The sequence below is a fragment of the Tenrec ecaudatus genome, chromosome 1 (assembly GCF_050624435.1).
Source record: "Tenrec ecaudatus isolate mTenEca1 chromosome 1, mTenEca1.hap1, whole genome shotgun sequence".
Classification (NCBI taxonomy): Eukaryota; Metazoa; Chordata; class Mammalia; order Afrosoricida; family Tenrecidae; genus Tenrec; species Tenrec ecaudatus.
This window is the reverse complement of record NC_134530.1, coordinates 50763314-50785254: the sequence shown is the minus strand read 5'-3', so window position 1 is coordinate 50785254 and position 21941 is coordinate 50763314. Positions and strand designations below refer to the sequence as shown.

General features: G+C 55.4%; 1 protein-coding gene across 2 annotated transcripts; it reads left to right on the top strand.

The window, feature by feature from the left end:
- The first annotated feature begins 9824 nt into the window (after positions 1-9824).
- FGR (FGR proto-oncogene, Src family tyrosine kinase) lies at positions 9825-19868 on the top strand. 2 transcript variants are annotated; one of them, XM_075538673.1, is made up of 11 exons: positions 9825-10044; positions 10617-10719; positions 11453-11551; positions 15021-15124; positions 15325-15474; positions 16816-16971; positions 17073-17252; positions 17656-17732; positions 18212-18365; positions 19023-19154; positions 19246-19868. In XM_075538673.1, the coding sequence occupies exons 1-11, from the start codon at positions 9825-9827 to the stop codon at positions 19452-19454; spliced, it is 1584 nt and encodes a 527-aa protein (XP_075394788.1). In that variant the 3' UTR covers positions 19455-19868. The 2 variants fall into 2 exon arrangements, with proteins under 2 accessions (XP_075394788.1, XP_075394777.1); XM_075538662.1 differs by having other exon boundaries at positions 10599-10719.
- The last annotated feature ends 2073 nt before the right edge of the window (positions 19869-21941 follow it).

The following is a 21941-nucleotide window of genomic DNA, read 5'->3' as shown; positions in this document are numbered from 1 at the left end:
GACCTATCACTCCCCCACCCCCTGCAGTATGCACCTGGCTCCACCCACTGGGTGGTGGAGTCAGACTGGACAGTGTCTGCCCAGGCACCGGGCATTCTGGGATTGAGGCCTCTAGTGAGGATAATGTTCAGGGAGAGGAATGGGGGCTCAGTAAGCGCACTGGGGTTCCATGAGAGGTCTGAGGGAGGGCAAGCAGGGAGGATATTTGATCAGGGTTGTCAGGTCTTGGTGAGGGGTGAAGTGGCTGTCACGTCTTTGACTTGCTCTCCTCCCCACCCCTCCAGTCCTCACCTGCCTCCTGGCCAGTCCAGGGTCAAGGGGAGAAGTCGGAACTCTTGCAGCTGGTGGTTTTCTGGGCTGCCCCAAGCCAGTCCCAGTTCCCTTGTGGTGAAATCCCCTGGGCCTGGGACCAGCTCAGCCCTCCCTCCCTCACCCTGGGGACTTCTCTTTCCCTCTGCTGGTGCAGCCCTGCCCCTTGACCTCTAACTTCTAGCTGCCTTTCCCTCCAGGGAGAGGAGAGGGCATGGAAGTTCATTGAGCACCTATTGTGTTTGGGAAGCTTTCCTGGTGGAAGTTCATTGAGCACCTAATGTGTTTGGGAAGCTTTCCTGGGAGGTAGAGATTTGTATCATTGTGGTACCAACAAAGAGCCCTCACCTCAAGGTCTCCTGTTCCCTGGCAGGCTGGGGAGAATGCCAGTCCAAGTCTCTCTCCCGATTCCATTGACACACCAACATCCTGAGAGGGCTTTTGGAAGTCTGCCCTCCTCAAAGGATGGATGAGAGGGAGATAAGGCATGGCAGAGTTATCTAGTGCTGCTGCCACAGAAATACCGCAAATGGGTGTTGTTTAATAAGCAGAAATGTATTCTCTCTCCGTGTAGGAAGATGCCATTGAAGCAGTTCTGACTCACAGCGGCCCTATGTCCCACCGCCAGCCCCGCGCTCTCCTCACAATTGTTGTGACGTTGGGGCCATGGTGGCAGCCTCTATGGCAGTCCGCCTTGTCAAGGGTCTTCCTTTTCCCCATAGCTGTACTTTCCCAGGCACGGTGTCCTTCTCCAGGGACTGGTCTCTCCTGGTACCATGCCCAAAGTACTTGAGACGAAGTCTCGCCATCCTTGCCTCTACGGAGCATGCTGGCTGTACTTCTTCCCAGACAGGTCTGTTGGTCCTCTGGGCAGTCCATGGGACTTTCCATAGTCTTCTCCACATCACAGTTCAAGTGCATCGATTTTGCCTTCATTCTTCTTAGTCAGTGTACAGCTTTCACCTGCCTGTGAGGCACTTGGAATCCCATGGCTTCGGTCAGCTGCAACTCAGTCCTCAAAGCAACACCCTTGCTTTTCAACACTCTTTGTTTCTACACGGGGAGGCTAGACGCCGGCATCTCGTGACCGTTTGAGTGGAGGCTCTCTGTGGGCTCTGAGGGAAGGGCTCTGTCTCGTCAGCTTCCGTCCTTGGTGACCGTCAGCATGCCCCGTCTCTGCTCTCTGCTCTCGGTCAACTCATATCTCAAATCTGCTCAATTCATATCTCAAAAGAAATGCATTTAAGACCTGCCCTGATGGTGCTGTGGGAGAAGATGGGGCCGCTAACTGCAAGGTCGGCACTTGAGACCACCAGGCAGTGGAGCCCAGAGGGGGAAGGACGAGGCCAGCCCCTCCTGAAAGAGTGGCAGGCTCAGAAGCCCTTGGCAGGTTGCTATCAGTCAGAATCCACGCGACGATGTGACAGCAGTGGTTTTGGTTTTACGGTGTCTACACTAAGCCTGCTGGTGAGTCGGTGCAAATACGCCTTACCAGGAAGGCTGGTGAGACTTTGTCTCACCTACTTTAGACATGGGGTCAGGCGAGACCAGTCCCTGGAGAAGGACAGCATGCCCGGTGAGGCAGAGGGCAGCAAGAACGGGGAAGACCCTCGATAAGATGGACACGGTGGCTGCAACGAGGGCTCCAACGGCAGAACAATTGTGAGGCTGACACAGGACAGGACATCGTTTGTTCTGTTGTCCACTGGCTCCTGGGAGGAGCCTACTGCAGGGCCCTTGACCACAACAATGACAGCACTGACACATTAGCATAATAAAGAAAACCAGTTCCCAAGTGGGATTCTCAACATAAGACACAGGCTGGACACACACACACACACACACACACACACTTCTATCCATAACAAGGCACTTCTAAATGTCCTCTGTCTTGTTTCTTTTTATAAGGTGCCCTGGTAGAGTAATGAGTTACACTGTGGGCTGCTCACCACAAGGTTAACAGTTCAAAACTACCAGCCGCTCCATGGGAGAAAGATGGGGCTTTCTACTCCTGTAAAGACTTACAGTTTTGCACACCCACAAAACCCGGATTTGCAAACCCTGTCCTATAGTGTGGCTGGGAGTCAGAATTGACTCGATGGCAGGGAGCGTATCTTTTCAGACTAAAATGCTTGAAGGAGGAGCGATCTTGGTCTCTGCACGTGTGCAATACGTTTTGAATTCAGCTCTGAGCGTATCTTGACTAAGTAAATGAGTTGAAAAGCACCAAACCTATCAAGGAATGAGGCAAAAAAAGTGCAGATTATTAAAATAGCATCACTTAGGCAATATAATTTGCGATTTGCATATTCTCAAAGAGAAAAGGATTGTTAAATGTAAACACTTCGAACTCTTGAAACACATGTGTTCATGTTTAGATGACTTGAGATGTACTTTTGATGATGCTTCTGGAGAATGTTAGCATTAATTTATATTGTCAACTCTCCTTGTCCCCATATAGAATAAAAGTGAAGTTATCAAATATTAGTAATTCAAAGGGAAGGAAGGATGGGTGGGCCAGACTCTTATGTCCAGGAGTAGAAGTCGGCACCACCCTGGGGTGGTGGAAGGTGGCTCCCTACCAGGGGGCCAGCTGCCATATGGCAGAGTTGGTAGGAAGGAAGTGTGACATTCACCTGACGGGGACAGCATGACCTCTCGCTCAGGCTTTAGAGAACGCAGTCACCTGGGTCCTAGTTTTGTGTCCCTAATCAGGCAGTGTGACCTCAGGAAGTCACTCACACAAAAGCAGCAGGATGTTCCTCTAAGTCACAAAGCTGGGGCAGGCTCACATGGGGAGGAGGGGTGGACATCTAGGGGGGCATGTCAAAGGAGGAGGACCGAGGTTCGGGGCTGAGCCTCTGCTCAGCACACCATCTGCTTTTGACTTTCATAGGATTCTGGGAGCTGGCTCCTGTCAGCCGATGCTGGAGAGCCGTATTCAGAAAGCAAACCTATGTTCCTGAAGGATCCTGACCTCTTGTGGCTTCTCTGAGCTGTTTCCTCTCTGGTGCTACCTAGCAACCAGGTTAAGGTCTGAGGAAAGAAAGGCCTAAAGTCAGATTCTGTGCTATGGAAATCACCCCCTCCCTGGGCTGTAATGAAGACTTCAGGAAGTTTTGTGTTTGTTTTTATAAAATAATTTTATTGGGGGCTTGTACAGCTCTTATCACAATCCATCCATCTATTGTATCAAGGACATTTGTACATATGTTGCCATCATCACTTTCAAAACATTTTCTTTCTACTTGAGCCCTTGATATCAGCTCCTCATTCCCCCACACACACACCACTGCCCTCCCTCATGAACCCTTGATAGTTTATAATTTATTATTACTTTTTCATGTCTTACACTGACCAATGTCTCCCTTTACCCACTTTTCTGTTGTCCATCCCCCCTGGGAGGGGGTTAGAGGTAGAACATTGTGATCAGTTCCCGCTTCTTCTCCCCACCTTCCTCTTCCCCTCCTGGTACCTCTATTCTTGTTATTGGTCCTGAGGGGTTTATCTGTCCTGGGTTCCCTGTATTTCCAGCTCTTATCTGTACCAATGTACATCCTCTGGTCTAGCTGGATTTGTAAGGTAGAATTGGGGTCATGATAGTGGGGGGAGGAAGCATTAAAGAATTAGAGGAACGTTGTATGTTTCATTGGTGCTATACTGCACCCTGACTGGCCTGTCTCTTCCTTGTGACCCTTCTGTAAGGGGCTCTTCAAGTGTCTACAGATGGGCTTTGGGTCTCCACTCCGCACTCCCCTTCATTCACATCAATATAATTTTTTGTTCTGGGTCTTTGATGCCTGATACCTGATCCCATCAACACCGCATGATCACACAGGCTGGTGTGCTTCTTCCACGTGGACTTTGCTGCTTCTCAGCTCGATGGGACTTGAGGAATTCCGGCGCATAGAATGAGTAGCAAGGCCACTGTGAGTGGTGTAGTGGGCTGCATATTGAGCTGCAAACATAGGTTGAAATCGCCAGGGGCTCCACAGAAACATGAGCTTTCTCCTTCCGTAAGACGCGACAGCCTGGGAAGCCCACAGGGCCTGTGCTGCGCTGCCCTGCAGGGTCGCTGTGCGTCAGAAGGCACACCATCGCAGTGAGGTTGGTGTGGCTTTTGAGAGTGTGCAGCACACAGGACCGCTAGCATAGTGGTTACACGTGTAGTGCTGCGATCTGCGTGGTCTGAGGTTTGAAAGCACCAGCAGCCCCGCAGGACAAAGGCTGGCTCTTCTATTCCCGCCAACAGTCTCCGTCTTGGAAACCCACAGGCGGCTTGCTGAGCCAGAGGTGGACTGGAGGGCAGTGAGCACACAGGAGGTGCTCCTTAAAAGGACAGATGTTGTTGCCCGGACTCAGATCCCAAAATGGGACGGAGCTTAACTCCCAACGCAAACTGATTGCAACGCCTTACCGGCTGTGTCATCTTGGCCAAGGTCAGTAGCTCAGTGCCTCCCTGTCCCCATCTGTAAAACAGGAGCCATAGCTCAAGGTACTTCACAGGACTGCTAAATGAAGGCATGCATGGGATGTGCTTGGCACCCTGCCAGGCATCAGGGGCCCCGGTGGGGTGGTGGGCTATACTTCGAGCAGCTAACTTCAAGGTCAGCAGTTTGAACCCACCCTGGGGAGGAAGGCGAGGCGTTGTGTTCCCATGGAGATTTAACAGCCCTGGAAAGGGAAAGGGGCAGGGCAGCCCTGTCCAGCTGGTTGTGTCTGCTGGGCCCTGAGGAGGTATTCAGGCAATTAGCATGTTTGACTGATAGTTCCTGGCACCCAGAATTGATGGGAAGTGTTTGGGGTTCAAACCACAGGAAGAGGAAGTAAATCCTGGGGGCTGTTTTCATGCAGATGCTGGAGAAAGGACTTCCAACCAACCTCCTCTCTCTGCCTGTCTCTCCCTCCCTGTCTCTGTCTGACTTTGCTCTTTTCTCTGTACCTCTCCTCTCCACCTCCCTCTGCCTTGGTTTCTTTCTAGCAACGATGAGCTAGAAGCAGCTAGCACTGACTCCTGGGAGCTGATGCTGCGCCTTTCTTCTCAACCAACCTAGTGTTCGATGAAGTCGCTTCCGTAGCTGGAAATCAACCATGGTGGGAATATCGACACCGCCGAAATAAGCAAATACGGGAATACACGTCAGGCCTTTAGGGTTCATTCTCTTTCTGTGAGCTGGTTTACCAGCGCGTTGTTTTATTTGCCGTTCTCTTTGCGTCTCGTTCTGCCTCTCTGTGCTTTGGTTAGCTCTCTCAATCCCTTTTGCTTTGTTTTATGGATCTTTCCGGGCCTCTCTTTACAGAGCTGCAGGAGCCTGGGACCTGGAGAGTAATTGCTCTGGGCCGTGTAGACACCGGACACTTACACCCTCTCCCCCACACCCCCAATCCTGATCCCTTCAGCATGGCTGGTCCACTGAGAGCCAGCCAGTCAGAGCTCCTGGGCCAACCAGCCTGGCTACGGACCACTCTGAAAGCTGCTCAGCTGCCTGCTGGCCGCCTCTCCACTTCCTCAGCCCTCAGAGGTCTGTGCTTCCTTCTCAGGGATGGTCGACCTCTGGCTTACCCCCAGTTCCAGGCACTTAGAATTCTGGATTCCTCTTGGACTGATAGAAAAGCATATGGCAATGTGTACTGGAGTCAATGACTTTCCTAGGGGGTTCGGGAAGGGGGAGAGGAGCACCCTGGTTGTCACTGTCAGAGAGGGTGACACCAAAATGACTGAGTATGGAATTTTTGTGTGGTTATTTCAGCAGAAATGTATTACTTTTTATAAAAAATATCCCTGTCATTAATTATAAATGCAAAACCATTTCTTATAAGCCTCAGTTCTTTTTTTTTAATTTTTTTTAATTTTAACAATTTATTGGGGCTGATACAATTCTTTTCACAGTTCATACATATACATACATCAATTGTATAACGCACATCTGTACAGTCTTTGCCCTAATCATTTTTTTCTCTTTTCTTCTTTTACATTTTATTAGGGACTCAAACAACTCTTACCATAATCCATACATATACATACATCAATTGTATAAAGCACATCCATACATTCCCTGCCCCAATCATTCTCAAGGCATTTGCTCTCCACTTAAGCCCCTTGCATCAGGTCCTAAAGCCTCAGTTCTTATATGTCAATATACTTACAGGACTCAAACTCTCTGCTAATTTACTTCTTAAGCCTTCTAGTATGCACTAGTAGAAGCTCTAGTGGTGTAGTGGTTATGCAGTGGGCAGTGATCCCCAAGGTCAGCAGTTCAAAACCACCAAGCCCCTGGGAGGGAGAAAGACAGGGCTTTCTACCCTCATCAAGAGTTTAGTCTCAGAAACTCACAGAGGCAGTTCCACCCTGTCCTATAGGGTCGCCGTGAACTGGCCTTTAGTGGATGAGTGAGTGTGAATATGCGCCGGACAGAGCTGTCATTCTTACCCACTTACAAGGATGCTTCAGATCACGGGCCTCGTCTGTACGCGCTGCCAGCACTGTTGCTCTTGTTGCTGCTGGACTCTGGAAGGGGAGGGCTGACACCTGGAGTTACTGGCACAGGTGACACCGACTCTAGTGACAGCACTGACGTGAATAGCATTGGAAGTGGCAACATGGTACCTGTGTGTATAGAGGCTGTATACATCTACAGTCTATGGAGGGGATCTCGGTACACAGGAGTCACAAGAATGCCAGTGACTGTCGGTGTCTGTGACTGGCAGTGGAGAGAAGGGGTTGAAAGCTCTTACTCAGAGCCAAGTGCCAGAGAACATCCTCTGGGGGACCACTCTTTGAGTCCGTTTCCTCCATACTAACCTCAAAGGGTTGGTGTGAGAATGAAACGGACATTGGATGTCAAATAGACGCCTGGCACATCGTTAGTGCATCCGTTATGCTTACAGAGAGGCTGTTTGCGTGTGCACGTTTCTGTGTGCAGATGGATGCATGAATGCGCGCACGTGTGTGTGTGTGTGTGTGTAGGTGCGGGAATCAGGAGAGACCAGTCCCTGGAGAAGGACATCGTTTTGGGTAGAGAAGCCGTGAGAAAGAGGAAGGCCCTCAACGAGATGCGCTGACCCAGTGGCTGCAACCGTGGGCTCAAACGCGAGCCCCAAGTGAGGACAGTGCAGGACCGGACGGTGTTTCCTTCTGTTGGGCATCGGGTCGATGGCACCCGACGACCAGAGCATGCTTGAAGATGCATGTGTCTGTGAGCCTGCACAGAGGAGCCGACGTCTCTGGATGAGGGGCTGTGTCCCGGGAGTGTGCTGGAAGGGTGTGTGAGACTGGTCAGGAGGTAGGCTGCGTGTACCATTTGGAGACCTCTATGTTCACGGTCGCCCTGATCGTCTCCTCTCCATCTCTCCTCTCCTCAGCCTCTGAGTTCCCTTCAGCGGGGCTCCGAGAACCCCACTGCCCACCTCCGTGCTCTTCCCGGGCCCTCACCACCAGTAGCCTGGGCCATTGCAGACACTGGATTTCCGCTCTTAACCCCCCCACCCCCACCCCCGTGGAAGATCTTGGGGGAGGGGGGAAGACCTCAGTCTTGGCCTGGTGAGCAAAGGCTATTTTCAGTCAAGCCTCTTCCCACAGCTCACCTCGCACTTTACCACATGGGGGAGGTCCCCCCCCCAGCCCCTGGGGACATACCCTGAAGAAGAGTGTCACTGAAGGGAAAAGGGGTTGGCTGGCTAGGGTGGAGGCCGGGCTCGGGTGGGACGGATCCGCTGGCCAGACACTTTGACCTGGTGCACAAGGAAGGTTTCCTGGGCTCTAGAGGTAAGTGATTCTGGGTAAGGGGGTGCAGGGCCCCCGAGGAAAGAGGAAGAGTCCACAAGGGAAGTAAGGAGGCCCAACAGAGACGTCTGGTCTCCAGGGCCCCGGAGCTCTCTGGGGAAAGTGAGGTTCGGTGGGTCAGCCCCACCCCACAGCTGTCCGTTTCCCTCATATCTTAGGAAACAAGCCCTCTCCCCGGCCGGCCCCTCTATGGGTGTCGCAATGGCGGTTTCTGACAGAGGGTGGGGAGCCTTGCTCAATGACCTGTCTGCACTGTCGCGCGAAGGAAGCAGCCATTAGGAAAGGCTTGGCTTATTTGGAGGGCTCCCCTGGGGACCCTGATGGCCCCAGCTCCTGGCCTGGGCCTTTCTCTGATGTGGGGACAGAAGCGGTGCCTCCGGAGGGTAGGTGTGCACCTCTACCCTGTCACCTAGCGTGATGCTGGGGCTGCCTGCCGGGGCTGGGGGCGGGGGTGAGATAGGGAGGGATTGGAGGGGGGCTTACTCAGCCTGGGCTTGGAGCCAAGGCAGGGTCTAGGGAGGGGCTGAGTTAGGAGACAATGACCATGCTGAGCATGGTTGTCCAGAAATCCAATTAGTGCGATGGGTAAATACAAAACGTGGGCTTCTGAGCATGTCCAAGAGGCCTGTGTGTGTGTGTGTGAGCTTGCGCTGGTGCGAAAGTGAGTTTGTGTTGGTGTGTGATGGTGTATAAAGCGTGTGTGTGTGTGTGTACACAAGCAACTGGGCTGGTGTGTCAGGTGGCCGTCAGCGTGAGAGGGCTGGTGTGGGTGGCGTCTCCTGCAGGAGGGTGAAGGGCTGAGTGTGCCAGGGACGGCGGGAAGGAAAATCAAGTGGGGAGTCATGTTGGGGCTGAGCCCAGGCCCTCTGGCTTCCTGAGGTGGCGGCAGCCGGGCAGCTGGCTTGCAGAAACATTGGCAAGGCCTTCAGCTGCATCCCCTTCTGCCTTGTCCCCAGGTCTCAGACTCCTCCCGAAGACCATGCCACAGCCCCACTGACCCAGGAGTAGGGGCCTGAGGGGTGAGTGGAGAAATTGAGAGCGGAGGACTTTCAGGGTCAGGAAAGTGGGTGGGGGTGGCCTTCTTGGTCCCCACAGTTCCTCACAGCCCCCTCCTCCTACACAGGCCTGTTGCTAGGTAACAGATGGGGGGAGCCAGAATGAGGCAGCTTGAGAGGCCGGAGGCTGGACCCACACGGGAAATGGCCTTGATCCCCCTCTGCAGGGAATCTCCAGGTGCAGGCACACAGCTCTCGAACACACACACACACACACACACACACACACAGCTATTCACATAGTTACAGACACACAGATGCAGATCCCGACTCCTGTAGATCTGCTCACACAGCAATACACGCACACTCGGAGGTGTCTGTATACCCACATGTCCACAGAAGTACACAAAGACCCCTGCACATGCACTCACGGACACACACACACAGCCACAGCGTGGCACGCCCACAAGCAAACTTGCACACACTTAGCGACACACCTGCGCAAGCCCTGTGCAGGAGTCACAGACACGCAGCAGACGGAACGTCTGACGCAGCACAGCAACAAACAGCCCATGGGCGACCTGCAACCCCAGAGCCGTCGACTGGACAGGGTGGGAGAAGCGCTGGGGAGACAGTGGGGGGTCCCAGCACACCCAGGAAGCCTGCTGTGTACACGTGTGTACGAGAAGTGTACCTGGCAGTAAGGCATGCTCCCATTCTGTAACAGAGCGCCTGGGATGGGCTGTGTGTCCTGCAAGAAAGTGGAGCCGGGGGCCAAGGAGGACACTGGCCTGGACGGAGCCTTCAGGGACTACGGGGCTGCAGAGCGCTATGGCCCTGACCCCACTCAGGCACAGCCCGTGTCCTCTTTTGGCCACACCCCCAATCTGAACAACTTCCCCCCTGTGCCCACCTGCCCTGCCTTCTTGGATGGCAGCACCATCAGGGGCATGTCAGGTGAGTCCCTGTGGGCTGGGGTGGGCCGGGGTGGGTGCATAGGATTGAGGGCAGTCTGCCTGGACCCTGGGAGGAACTTGGGGAGGGTGGCTGGGCCTTTGTCCTTAGGAGGCTTGGGGGAGATGTGGGAGAGGCAGCCCAGCTTTCAGGAGCACACAGTCAGGAGGTCTGTTCAGCCAGCCCTGGCCCTGAAAAACATCAGTCTGAGTTGGGGAAGAAAGCTCTGTTCTCAGGGGCCTCCTGTCTGCCTGAGAGGAGGGCTCAAGTGACAGAAATGAGTCATAAAGAGGACCCTCTTGGGGGCCAACTCCTAGGTGAAGTCTTCCTGGAGGAGAAGCAGAGGGGCGATCTGGGGTCCTCAGGGGGGAGGCGTAGGCTGTGTTCCATGTGTCTTAAATCCAAGGTGGGGGGGTCAAGCTGATGAAGCCCCAATCAGGCAGTCTACTCGACTTGAGTCTCGAGGGTACCACAGCCGTGGGCTGGGGGTGAGGCAGAGCCCTCGCTGAGGATAAGGACTTGAGGGCGCCCTCTGCCCTGTGCCCTATCCTGCTGAGTGACGCTGCCTCTGACAGGGACTGGGGTGACCCTGTTCGTCGCCCTGTATGACTATGAGGCCAGGACAGAGGAGGACCTCACCTTCACGAAGGGCGAGAAGTTCCACATCCTGAACAACCTGTAAGTGACCAGGCCACCAGCTCGGTGCGCCGCCTGGGCTGGGCGCCGGACTTGTGGAAGAAGCCCACCGGGTCCCAGTTCTCAGGAAAGTCGGGGAAGCAGACACACACACACACACACACACACACACAGTCACATGTGTTAATCGAGTGACGGTTACCAAATGCGGAAAGCATGAGGGAGCGTGGGCGCAGAGAAATGCCCAACATGGTCCCCAGGGTGGGAGTGGTCAGGGCAGGTTTCTGAGAGACCTGGAGGAGGAGGTTAGACAACAGGGATGAGACAGAATGAGGCTGAATACTGGCTTCTGGGCACTGCCGTGGTCCCGTCTCAGCGGTCAGCGACCAGAAGTGTGAGGTGCAGAAAGAACAGCAGAGGCCAGAAGTGGGGAGGAGCAGGGTCTCAGGGCTTGTGTCTGAGGTCTCCGGATCTTCTAAGAAGGAAATGTGAAGCCGCAGGAGGCTTTTCAGGGGGGAAGTGACAGTTGTTAGCTCTGTGCTAAGATTCCTGACCCCCAGCTCACTGGAGGAGACGGAGGAAGTCAGGAGGCCCAGATGTCCCCAAGCAGCTCCCTTCTGCTGGGAGAAACCTCCCTGGGCAGCTCAGTAGCTGTGGGCAAAGTAGAGAAAGGCTCCTGGGTCCATGGTGAGGGTGGGCAAGGTGAGTCGCTGTCAGCCCTGCACGGGGCTTGGGCCTGAGATTAACCCACTGACCACCTCCTTCTGGCTTGCAGTGAAGGTGACTGGTGGGAGGCTCGGTCCCTCAGCTCTGGACACACTGGCTACATTCCCAGCAATTACGTGGCTCCTGTGGACTCCATCCAGTCTGAAGAGTGAGTGGGGATGGGAGGGAGGCCAGACCTGGGACAGAACCCTGCAGTCTGGGATCCAAGGCTGCCTCTCGGAGCCCCACTCTCCTTCTTGTAAGGTCATTGTGAGAGAACAAAAGAAGATAACCGTGAGACTAGTAACTGAGATTGCTCTGATATTGTAGGCTCAGTTTAAAGTACTGCCCCGGATATTCACCAAGGCACAACATATTGTGATGTCTTGCAAAACGGGAAACCGAGGCACAGAGACATGAAATGGCCTGCCCAAGTTCATCTAACCTGGAAGCAGGTGGAGCTGGTATAGGAACCCAGCCAGTCGGACTGCATTTGCTGAAAAACAAAAAGCAAAGCCCCCCGCTGCCCAGTTGATTCCAACTCAGAAGAGCCTATGGGACAGGGTGGGGCTGCTCTGCAGGGTTTCTACACTTGATCTTAGCCAAAAGGCCGAGAAGCAATTACTCTGCAGGGTTTCTGAGGCTGTAAACCTTTATGGGAGCAGGAAGCCTCATCTTTCTCCTGATGAACAGCTGGTGGATTTGAACTCCTGGCCTTGTGGTTGGCAGCCAAACGCGTCACCCACTGCACCACCAAGACTCCTTATTTGCTAATCCCACTAAAATCTGACTTCCAGACAGGAAAAAGTTAAGGAGCCTGTCTACCCTTGTAAAGTGTTACACTATCAGAAACCCCCCGGGGGCCCTTCCTACTCTGTCCTATAGACTCGCTGTGAGTCGGAAAGACTCGATGGCAGTGCGATGGAATTGCTTCTGATTCAGATAGACCTCATTGTTGCTAAGCAGAATACACCCTGCCCCTCAGCAATAACAATGGTGTGTGCGCTTTACAAACTGTGTGCTCCACAAAGGAGTGAGCACCTCTTAGAATGAATTCTCTTACAGAGGCAGGGGATTGCCTTTCAGGGAGCCCTTCCTGAGGTCAAGGGATCACAACAGGTGCTTTATGTGTGTTGCGTCATCGAAAGCTCGCCGTCACACGATTGACGCTCCTCTTGACCCATCTTACAGACGAGGAATGGGGGCTCGGAAAAGTTTTTTTATTTCTCTTCATGTGTGCAGACATTGATGGGGGAGAGGGCACTGGGGACATTGCCGAGTAGGCCAGGATTCAGTGACTGCTTTGCTATCGGGCGATGGGGCATGAGGGGAAATCAAGGATGATTCCAAGTCTTCTTGGAGTGACCGGTGGGCAATGGGGCCACCATTTACTAAGGTGGAGAACACAAAAGCAGGTCCAGGTTTGAGGGCAAATCCTGAGTTCTGGGGGCCGGGCGCCTTGTTGGCCGAAGGCTCCAGGGGAAGAACACTCAAACAGATGAGGCTGCCAGGGATTAGAGTGTACTTTGCACAAGGGGTGCCCAGCCTTGCCAAGTCATGCCCTTGCACCAGCCCCGAGGAAGGGACATCACCTGCAGGCAGGCACTAAGCCCCTTCATGTGTTTAATGTGGCCCCGAAGAGAGCGTTAGAATTCATCAGAGGTGCCCATTAGAGGTGCCCGGGGGTGCAGGAAGAGGGAGGAGAATGGAGAAGAGATCAGGCCCAAGACCCAGCTTGGGCGAAAGCGGCCCTTGAAGAAGCCAGGGGGAAGGAGGAGGTGAAATCAGGCAAGGCTGAGTCAGAACTGCCAAGACGCTGGAGGGGAAGTTCTGAGGAATGAGAGAGGGAGTGTCAGAGGCTGCTGGCCACTGGATTTGGCAATGAGGGTGACCTTAGTGAGAGATTGCCTCCATGCAGAGTGGGGGTGAGGGTATGGGGGGGTGGGGAGAGTGGGAGGTGAGGAAGTAGAGACCCAAGTGTGAAGGGAAGGTGTGAGATGAAGCTGGCTGTGGGTGGCAAGGTCAGGTTCAAAACCATTTTCTTTGGAAAGAAAGGGATGTGGGCCACTTTTGAGACTGGTGGGATGGAGAGGCTGTGAGGAGGGCTGCTGGGTGGGTGGGTGCTCCCATGGGTGGGTGGGGGCTCCCAGAGCGGAGGGAAGTGAGCAGAGCTAGAGCTGGGTGACATGTGACGCCTGTGCCTGGGAGGCTGAGAGAAAAGGAGTGGTGACGATGCTGAGGTAGGGGTGGTTTCTGGGGGTTCCTGCTTCGGTCCACATCTTGGGGGCAGGGTCCCAAAGCTCTGAGAGGTACGCAGTACTGTGGTGAAAACGCAGGTCCTAGCACAGACAGCGTGGGTTCCTACTCTGGCAGCACGGTGGTTCCAGAGAGAGTGGCACGACCTTAAGCATTTGTTTAGCCCCTGGTAGCTCAACTTCCTCCCCTGGGGCAGAGAAGCAGCCTTGGTGGTGGTGGTGCAGTGGTCTAGCACTCGACTGCGAACCATAGAGCTGCCGGTTCAGAGCCCACCGGTGGCTCCGTGGAAGAAAGATGTGGCAATCTTCCTCCGTGAGAGATGCAGGGTCCGGGAAACCCTCGGGGGCCCTTCTACACTGGCCTCCAAGTTGGAACTGACTGGGCAGCAGTGCTGTTTCCATTTCCTCACTGGCAGATAGCAATAATACCTAACTAAACAGAAAAGCCCCCCACACAAGAAGTGCTTCTCTTGTTATGTCAATTGTTCAGTGAGCTGTTCAAATGGGATGGGGGCAGGGCTGGAGGCTTTAAAAAGCATCATGGATCACAAGCCCACCTCCCATGCCTCCCCTGGTGGAAGGACCATCCCAGAGTTTTCCAAGCCGGTCACGTCCCTTGATTTGGGGACCGCCCCGTGCCAGTTCCGTGACCAGGTGACATCTTGAGTGGTCTCCGGCGCCTACGGCCACTTTTTCAGCTCGCCCAGGGAACACGTGCCCCCAGCTAGAACCTCCATACCCCCAGAAAGCATTCCCCAGACAAAGCAGGAGCACTTGAGGCCAGAGGATGAAGTTGAGATTTAGGGCATCACCCCACATGAAGGGCGTGGAGGGAGGAAGGGCCCCAGTCAGAGGGTGGGGGTGTAGAAGGCCGGGAGGGGGCTGCTCAGGAGGCGGAAGAGGACCGTGGGAGTGGAATAGAGGAGGGGACTGGGTGATTTCGGGGTGGTTGCCACGAGAGGGGGCGGCAGGGGGCTTTAGGTAGAGAACTGCTCAACCTGCCCTGGGGGCTCATCACTTCCCCTCTCTGAGCCTCAATTTGCTCCTTTCTAAAATGATGCGTAGAGCAGCCGAAGTGAGATGGACCAAGGGCCCATGGCATCCTGTTATGGCCACTCAGTGACGGAGGTGCTAGAATTCGAACACGAGACCAGCCCAGAGCGAATCGAGGAGAAGACCAATCTTCTGGGCCCCAACCTGTACTAGGCCTTGTATAATCGTATTTTCCAACTCTATGGGCCTCGTGACCAGCCTGGGAGGCAGGCCCGTGAACCCCATTTCACAGAGAAGGAAATTAAGACTTGGCTTGTGAGCTGACTTTGCCCAGAAAAGCAGGTGGCTTGTGAATGGACAGCTCTGATTCTGGCCGGTTCTTCCCAACAGGTGGTACTTTGGAAAGATTGGGCGGAAGGATGCTGAGAGGCAGCTGTTGTCTCAGGGCAACCTGCGGGGGGCCTTTCTCATTCGGGAGAGCGAGACCACCAAAGGTGGGTTCAGTGTTGGGGGTGGTGGGGGGCAGGAGGAGTCCCAGAGTAATGGGGCGGGGCTAGATCTGCCGGGTGGGGCCAAGGCTGGGACTGCATTAGACTAATGGACCCGTGGCCTATATCTGGAGCCTTTGGAGCCCCTTCCAACTCCCAGGCTGGGAGGGAAGGGAAACAGGCCCTCAGGTGACCCCTCCCCACAGGCGCCTACTCCTTGTCCATCCGGGATTGGGACCAGATCAAAGGCGATCACGTGAAACATTACAAGATCCGAAAGCTGGACACCGGCGGCTATTACATCACCACACGGGCCCAGTTCGAGTCGGTGCAGATGCTGGTGCAGCACTACATGGGTGAGGGCCGGCCTTCAGGCTGGTGGGCGCTTCAGACCCCCAGCTAGCCCGGTGGTGTGAGGTCCAGGTGGGGAAACTGAGGCCTAGAGAAGGAAAGATCCTCTTCAAGCAGCAGGGGCTACTGGGACTAGAATCCCCAGCCTCGCCTGCTCTGTGGGATTCAAGAAAACGGGCACCTAAGGCCAGGTGGCGACTGCTAACCTCCTCTCCGGGAACTCCAGGCCAGGATGGGTAGAAGCCTCACTTTGCTGAATGTTGAAGTTGCAGGTGCATCTCGGAAATGACCTCTGTCCTAAGGTCAGAGCAGCCAACAGTAACCCAAAAAATCAAAACCAAACTGACTGCGGTCGTGTCAATACCAACTCATGGCGACCCCCCCTATAGGACAGGGTAGAACCGGCCCTTTGGGTTTCTGAGATGAGAACTCTTTATGGGAGTAGAAAGCCCCATGTTTCTCCTGCAGAGCGGCTGGTGGTTTTGAACTGCTGACCATAAAGTCACAACCCACTCAGCCACCGGGGCTCCTTAGTCAGAACACCAGACAATATAAATGACAGTAACAGAGTAAAACCCTGCACAGCGCACTTTCTATGTGTCAGGCCCTGTTCTAAGCTCATTGCATGTAGCTGCCCCTGTGAGTCACCGAGAGACTACGTAATTTGTTCAGGACACCCAGGTTGTAGGTCATGAAGCCTCTGCTAGGTGCTAGGCCAGAGAAGAGGGGCAGCCAGCCTGTGCCAGAGCCTGCCAGCGTCACACGCCCCACCCAGGCCGGAGGTCAGGATGGGAAGCACCTTCGCCCACCCCTGAGCAGGTGGTGACCGAGGCTGATGAACAATTCTGGCCACCCGCAGGATGAGAGTCCTGTCAGAGGGAGGCTGGGGCTACTGTCCTGGCACGAGGTGAGGGTGAATCAGGGAGAAGCAGGCAGTTCCAAAGCTGGCTGCCGAAACCAACTGCCACTGAGTCAAGGAGGCACAGTAGGCCTAATGTCTGCAGGCAGGGGGAGGGAGCGCTCTCAGGCGTGTGTGTGTGTGTGTGTGTGTGTGTGTGTGTGTCTCTCTCTCTCTCTCTCTCTCTCTCTCTCTCTCTCTCTCTCTCTCTCTCTCTCTCTCTCCATGGACCTGCCCCCATCTTCTCTGGGACCCCACTCCTTCCTGGCGCCACTCCCTCCTTGGGCATGTTGGCAGACTGCCTGCTGCCCAGGCCTGGGAGCTCATCTGTGACCCAGTTCCGTGACACTCGTCTTGGGTGGGTGCGGCGCGGGGACGGGGGTGGGGTGGGGGCGGGGGTGATAAAGGTGCCGGCCCACCTGTGATCTTCATCCTGAACGCCCCCCAGAGGTGAACGACGGGCTGTGCCACCTGCTCACGGCGGCCTGCACCACCCAGAAGCCGCAGACGCTGGGCTTGGCCAAGGACGCCTGGGAGATCAGCCGCGGCTCCATCACGCTGGACCGCAGGCTCGGTACCGGCTGCTTCGGGGACGTGTGGCTCGGTACGGAGGTCCCGAGCGCCGGGCGGGGGCCGGGGTCCCGGCTGCTGGGCCGCCGGGTCCTGACGCGACGCGCCCCCGCTGCCCGCCCGACCGCCCGGCAGGCACGTGGAACGGCTCCACCAAGGTGGCCGTGAAGACGCTGAAGCCGGGCACCATGTCCCCGAAGGCCTTCCTGGAGGAGGCGCAGATCATGAAGCTGCTGCGGCACGACAAGCTGGTGCAGCTCTACGCCGTGGTGTCCGAGGAGCCCATCTACATCGTGACCGAGTTCATGTGCCACGGTGGGGGCGGCGCGCGGTCTGGACGGGGCGGGCCTGGCCCTGGGGACAAGGCGTTTCTAGAGAGCCGTGATCTGTGCAGGGAGTCTGGATGGGGCCAGGCCTGTGGGTTGGCTGTGGGGACGCCCCCGCCCCCCAGGTTAGGTAGGGCTGGGGTCTGGAGGCGGAGGGGAGAACGTGTTGAAAAGGGTGTGACCAGGGCCACCAGGGAGGAGAAGAGCTGTCCTTTGAGGTCTGGGGGTCTAGGACAGCGCTCTGGGCTGGGGAGGAGGGCTTAAGTCAGAGGGCAGGGAGTAGCGCCATCGGAGCTAGACCAGGGGAGGGAGGGGAGGGAGGAGCCCAGCCAAGGGAGACTGCCCTAGAGCTGGTGTACCGCCTTGATGTTTTTCTGGGCTCGTCTTCCCAGGTAGCTTGCTGGAATTTCTTAAGGACCAGGAAAGCCAGAATTTGAGCCTGCCCCACCTGGTGGACATGGCAGCCCAGGTGAGTGGGGACAACACTCCATCACTTCATTGCCCAAACACCCCAAGCAAACTCCGGGCCGGTGAGTGGCTTCCTACCCACATCACCCTGGAGGACAGAGACGAGCTTTCAAGGCTGCACATCCCTATGGGAACGGAGGGCCACATCTCTCCTCCTGCAGCGCTGCTGGGCTGGAACCGCCGGCCTTGAGGTTAACAGCCAAGCACCAAACCACTGTGTCACCTCTGCTCTTGTTAGCTAGCTCCCCAACCTCTTCTTTCCTATTAACCTTCTACCAACCCCTGTGCCCTCACACACCGGATGTGTACCTTCCCTCCCTGGAAATGAGTCTTCGCACCCAAGCACCCAAGCACCGGTGGCTCTGAGCCTCAGGCTTTCCATCTGAAGATGGGGTGTTTCAAATGGCCCCCTGCAGGGGCCCTTCTAGCTCCCCTAAGCCAAGACCACGTGTGCTTCCCACCACCCCGCCTGCTCCCCAGATCGCAGAGGGCATGGCCTACATGGAGCGCATGAACTACATCCACCGGGACCTGCGGGCAGCCAACATCCTGGTCGGGGAGCGACTGGTGTGCAAGATCGCAGACTTTGGGCTAGCCCGCCTCATTGAGGATGATGAGTACAACCCCCGCCAAGGTACCCCGCCTGCCTCACCCCCACCCCTCCTCCAAGAGCTCCCCAGGGCACCCACATACTCAGGAACCCTTCCCAAGACCATCTGGGACCCCCATCCGGATGTAGCAGCACAGGAGGCAAGGTCTCGTCATGTCTGTGAGCTGTCTTTTCACCTCTGTGAGGTGAACAGGTTCAGATGGCAGTCGGCCACCACGTAGTGACCCGAAGCACCTGCTCCTCCCAGGCCAGCAGCCAGCAGAGAGGCCGGGATGCTCTGGGGAGGACCTGGGCAGCTCACTTAGCCCCCTTGGGCCCTCTCCCTTCTCCTCCCGAAGATGGGTATCATAGTAGTGCCTAGCGCAAGCAGGTTGGGGGAGGGTTAGATTTATTAAGGCATGTGGAGCATTCCAAACTGTGCTTGGCATGTCGGACAGTCTGTCCAGGGATTCGCTGCCACTATTACCAGAATCACATCAGTGTCCGTAGGGGCCCGGCACCGTGCTGGACACATAGTAGGCCCTGCTCAGGCACCGGTTCCTTTCTGCTCAGCCCAGAGATACCTGTGCCTAGGGCCCCCAAGACCCCCCTAGGTTTGAAGATGCCATTTTTTGTCCTCCTAATCCAGCTTTTCCCAGCGCAGCCTCACCAACTTCTCCCACCCCATCCCCATCTCTCCAGGAGCCAAGTTTCCCATCAAGTGGACCGCCCCTGAGGCCGCCCTCTACGGCAGATTCACCATCAAGTCAGACGTCTGGTCCTTTGGGATCCTGCTCACAGAACTCGTCAGCAAAGGCCGAGTCCCCTACCCAGGTTGGCCGTGGGTTGGGCAGTGGTCTTGGGAGAGGGTTCCCTCCTGGCTTTTCCTTTGAGGTGTCCTGACTAATGGAACCCCAACTTGCAGGCATGAATAACCGGGAAGTGTTGGAACAGGTGGAGCATGGCTATCACATGCCGTGCCCCGTAGGCTGCCCGGCGTCCCTCTATGAGGCCATGGAGCAGACCTGGCGTCTGGATCCAGAGGAGAGGCCCACCTTCGAGTACCTTCAGTCCTTCCTGGAGGACTACTTCACCTCCACAGAACCCCAGTACCAGCCCGGGGATCAGACATAACCTGCTTGGGCCTCTGCCACCTCTCTGGGGGTGGCCAAGGCCCTGGCCCAATGACCAGGGCTCGGGTCCCAAAGCCCACAGGCTTTGAATCCTACAGAGAAAGTTCTAGTGCATCAGAGAAGAGAGGACACCATCCATCACCACATCGGGTCACCTGTTCACTTTACAGATAGGTCCGATCAAGACTCAGAACGCATCCCATTCCCCTGTCGGCCTCCAAATACCCTCCCCTCACCCCCTTTCTACTTAGGCCCCTTTAGGCCTCTAGTGCCTCTCTCCCCAGATGCTTAACCCCTGTCTAGTTATTTATAAAATGCTGTTTTTCTGCCGCCTTGTCATATCCCTCTGGCCCGCCCCAGAATTTGCCTCCTAGGTTCAATTCTTTTGTGTCTGTCAATGATGAAGATGGGACGTGTCTGCCGGGCCCCTTTCTGCAGGTGAATGTTGTGGTCCAGGCCTCAGGTGCAAGTTTAGGACTGAGCGATAGCTGGGAAATTCACCACCCTCCTCTACACATGTGTGTATATTTCTTAATTTTTGTAAATAAGGAAAATGACCCTATGAACCCTTGAATCCTGCCTTTCTTTGGAACCTGCTCTTTGGGGCACAGAGACCAGTGGGAGGTGAGCGGGGGTGCCTGGGGGGGGGCTACGAACAGATGGGGAGGTGGGAAGTGCCCTGTGGCCTACCACATACAAAGTACCCATGGTGTGGGGCTTTGGGAAAGCTGAAGGTCTTGCTTCTTGTCCCCATGTGAGTTGAGAACCAGTGGATGGAGGCAGAAGACAGGCAAGTGCAGATGAAGTTGTTTCTCGCTGCTGATCGGGTTTTTGGGTTGTGTGCAGCGGGTTGTTCATTCTCTACCTGACTTAGGCTAGGCAGACACACACACACACACACACACACACACACACACACACACAACAGGCCAGTCCTCTTGCCAACAAGGGAAGGGAAGAAGACCCCAGTGGAGGTTCACAGCTGACGAACTCCTTGAGAGAAGACAGTGAGACGGGGAGGGGGTCGCCTCTGAGCCAGTCTCACTCAGTGCATCTCACCCTGGGCAGCTCTGTCGCAGAGGGGGCTTTTGGTAAAAGAATAGGGTAGTTGTGTGAGGTACAGCCACTGGAAGCGATTCAGACTTCTCATGGGCGAGGACCAGAGAGGCTCAACACCTTCCTGTAAGGAGACCTGCCCTGTCCCATAGAGCCCCAGGTGAGCGAATCTGGCAGCGCAAGTTCTTCCCCCAGGAAACAAGAGGAACCGGAGTGAGGGTTCCCGCTTTGTTCACAGATCCTCAGAAAATGAGTGTTGATTGCCTGGCTCACTCAGAGACTGGGCTTGGAGAAGGATTCTGGGATCGGGGAACCAGCAGTTGTCGAGTGATTGCTAGGCCCGGGCTCCGTGGAGGGTCTTTTACCAGGCAGGACCCTGGGAACGCACACTGTCACCCGGAGGAGTTCACAGGCTGGGGGACAGTCGTCCTAAGGACGTCAACCCATCGCGGTGGTACCTGCTGGATGCCGGATGCACGTGCAGCTGCTTTTCATTGCACCCCACCCCAAGTCTGGTTCCATGATTGACAGGGAACAGAGGTTCAGGGGTGATGTGAATGGATGGGGGTTGCACAGAGGTGTGTGGCAGCAGAGCTGAAGTTTAAACCTAGGTCTCACACCGAGGTCCAGGTCCTCCCCAGACGTCCCTGCCTCCACCCTTTGAGAGGACCCTGCTTCTGTAGAATGATCAATTCCTTGGGAAACCCCCCTCTCCATGCCCCTGCCACTGCCGCCACCACTACCAAGTTGAGTGATTTCCAGAAAAGTGGCCAATGCAGACCAAGAGTTCCCTGTGCTGGAGGTGGCCCCATGGGACTGCCAGAGGGAGAGAAGTCAAGTGACGCTTCAGAGAGACTGTCACAGAAGGGAGACCCTCAGGTCTGCCAACTCAAACTCTCAGGGACCAGGCCTCCAACTCCAGAGGACCATGGCCAACCAAATTCCTAGTCTCATGTGCCAGGCAGAGGCCGGCGTTGACACCTGGAGTAAGTGGGTGATCAGAGGAGCCCTGTTGGCAAAGCGGTTCTATGTCGGCTGATAACCACAAGGTCAGCAGTTCAAAACCACCAGTCTGCTCCGAGGGAGAAAGATGAGGCTTTCTGCTCTATAGAGAGGTGCAGTCTCCCAAAGCCACAGGGACAGTTCTACCCTGTCCTATAGGGTTGTCATGAGTCAGAATTTACATGAGGGCAGCGAGAAGAGGATGATCAGAGTACAGGAGCGTGCCCTCCCGAGACACACACACACACACACACACTCCCGAGCTGGGGGATGTGTACCCGTTACTGTCTTCAAGTCTCAATCTGCTCCTCTGTACCATGGCAGTCAATGCTTAGTCAATTGCCTCTCCTTCCCACCACCAGCGGTTCACTCTGCGCGGGCACCCCGCCATGTGCGCTATGTTGACAAGCGCGCAGTCTGCACGGAGCCC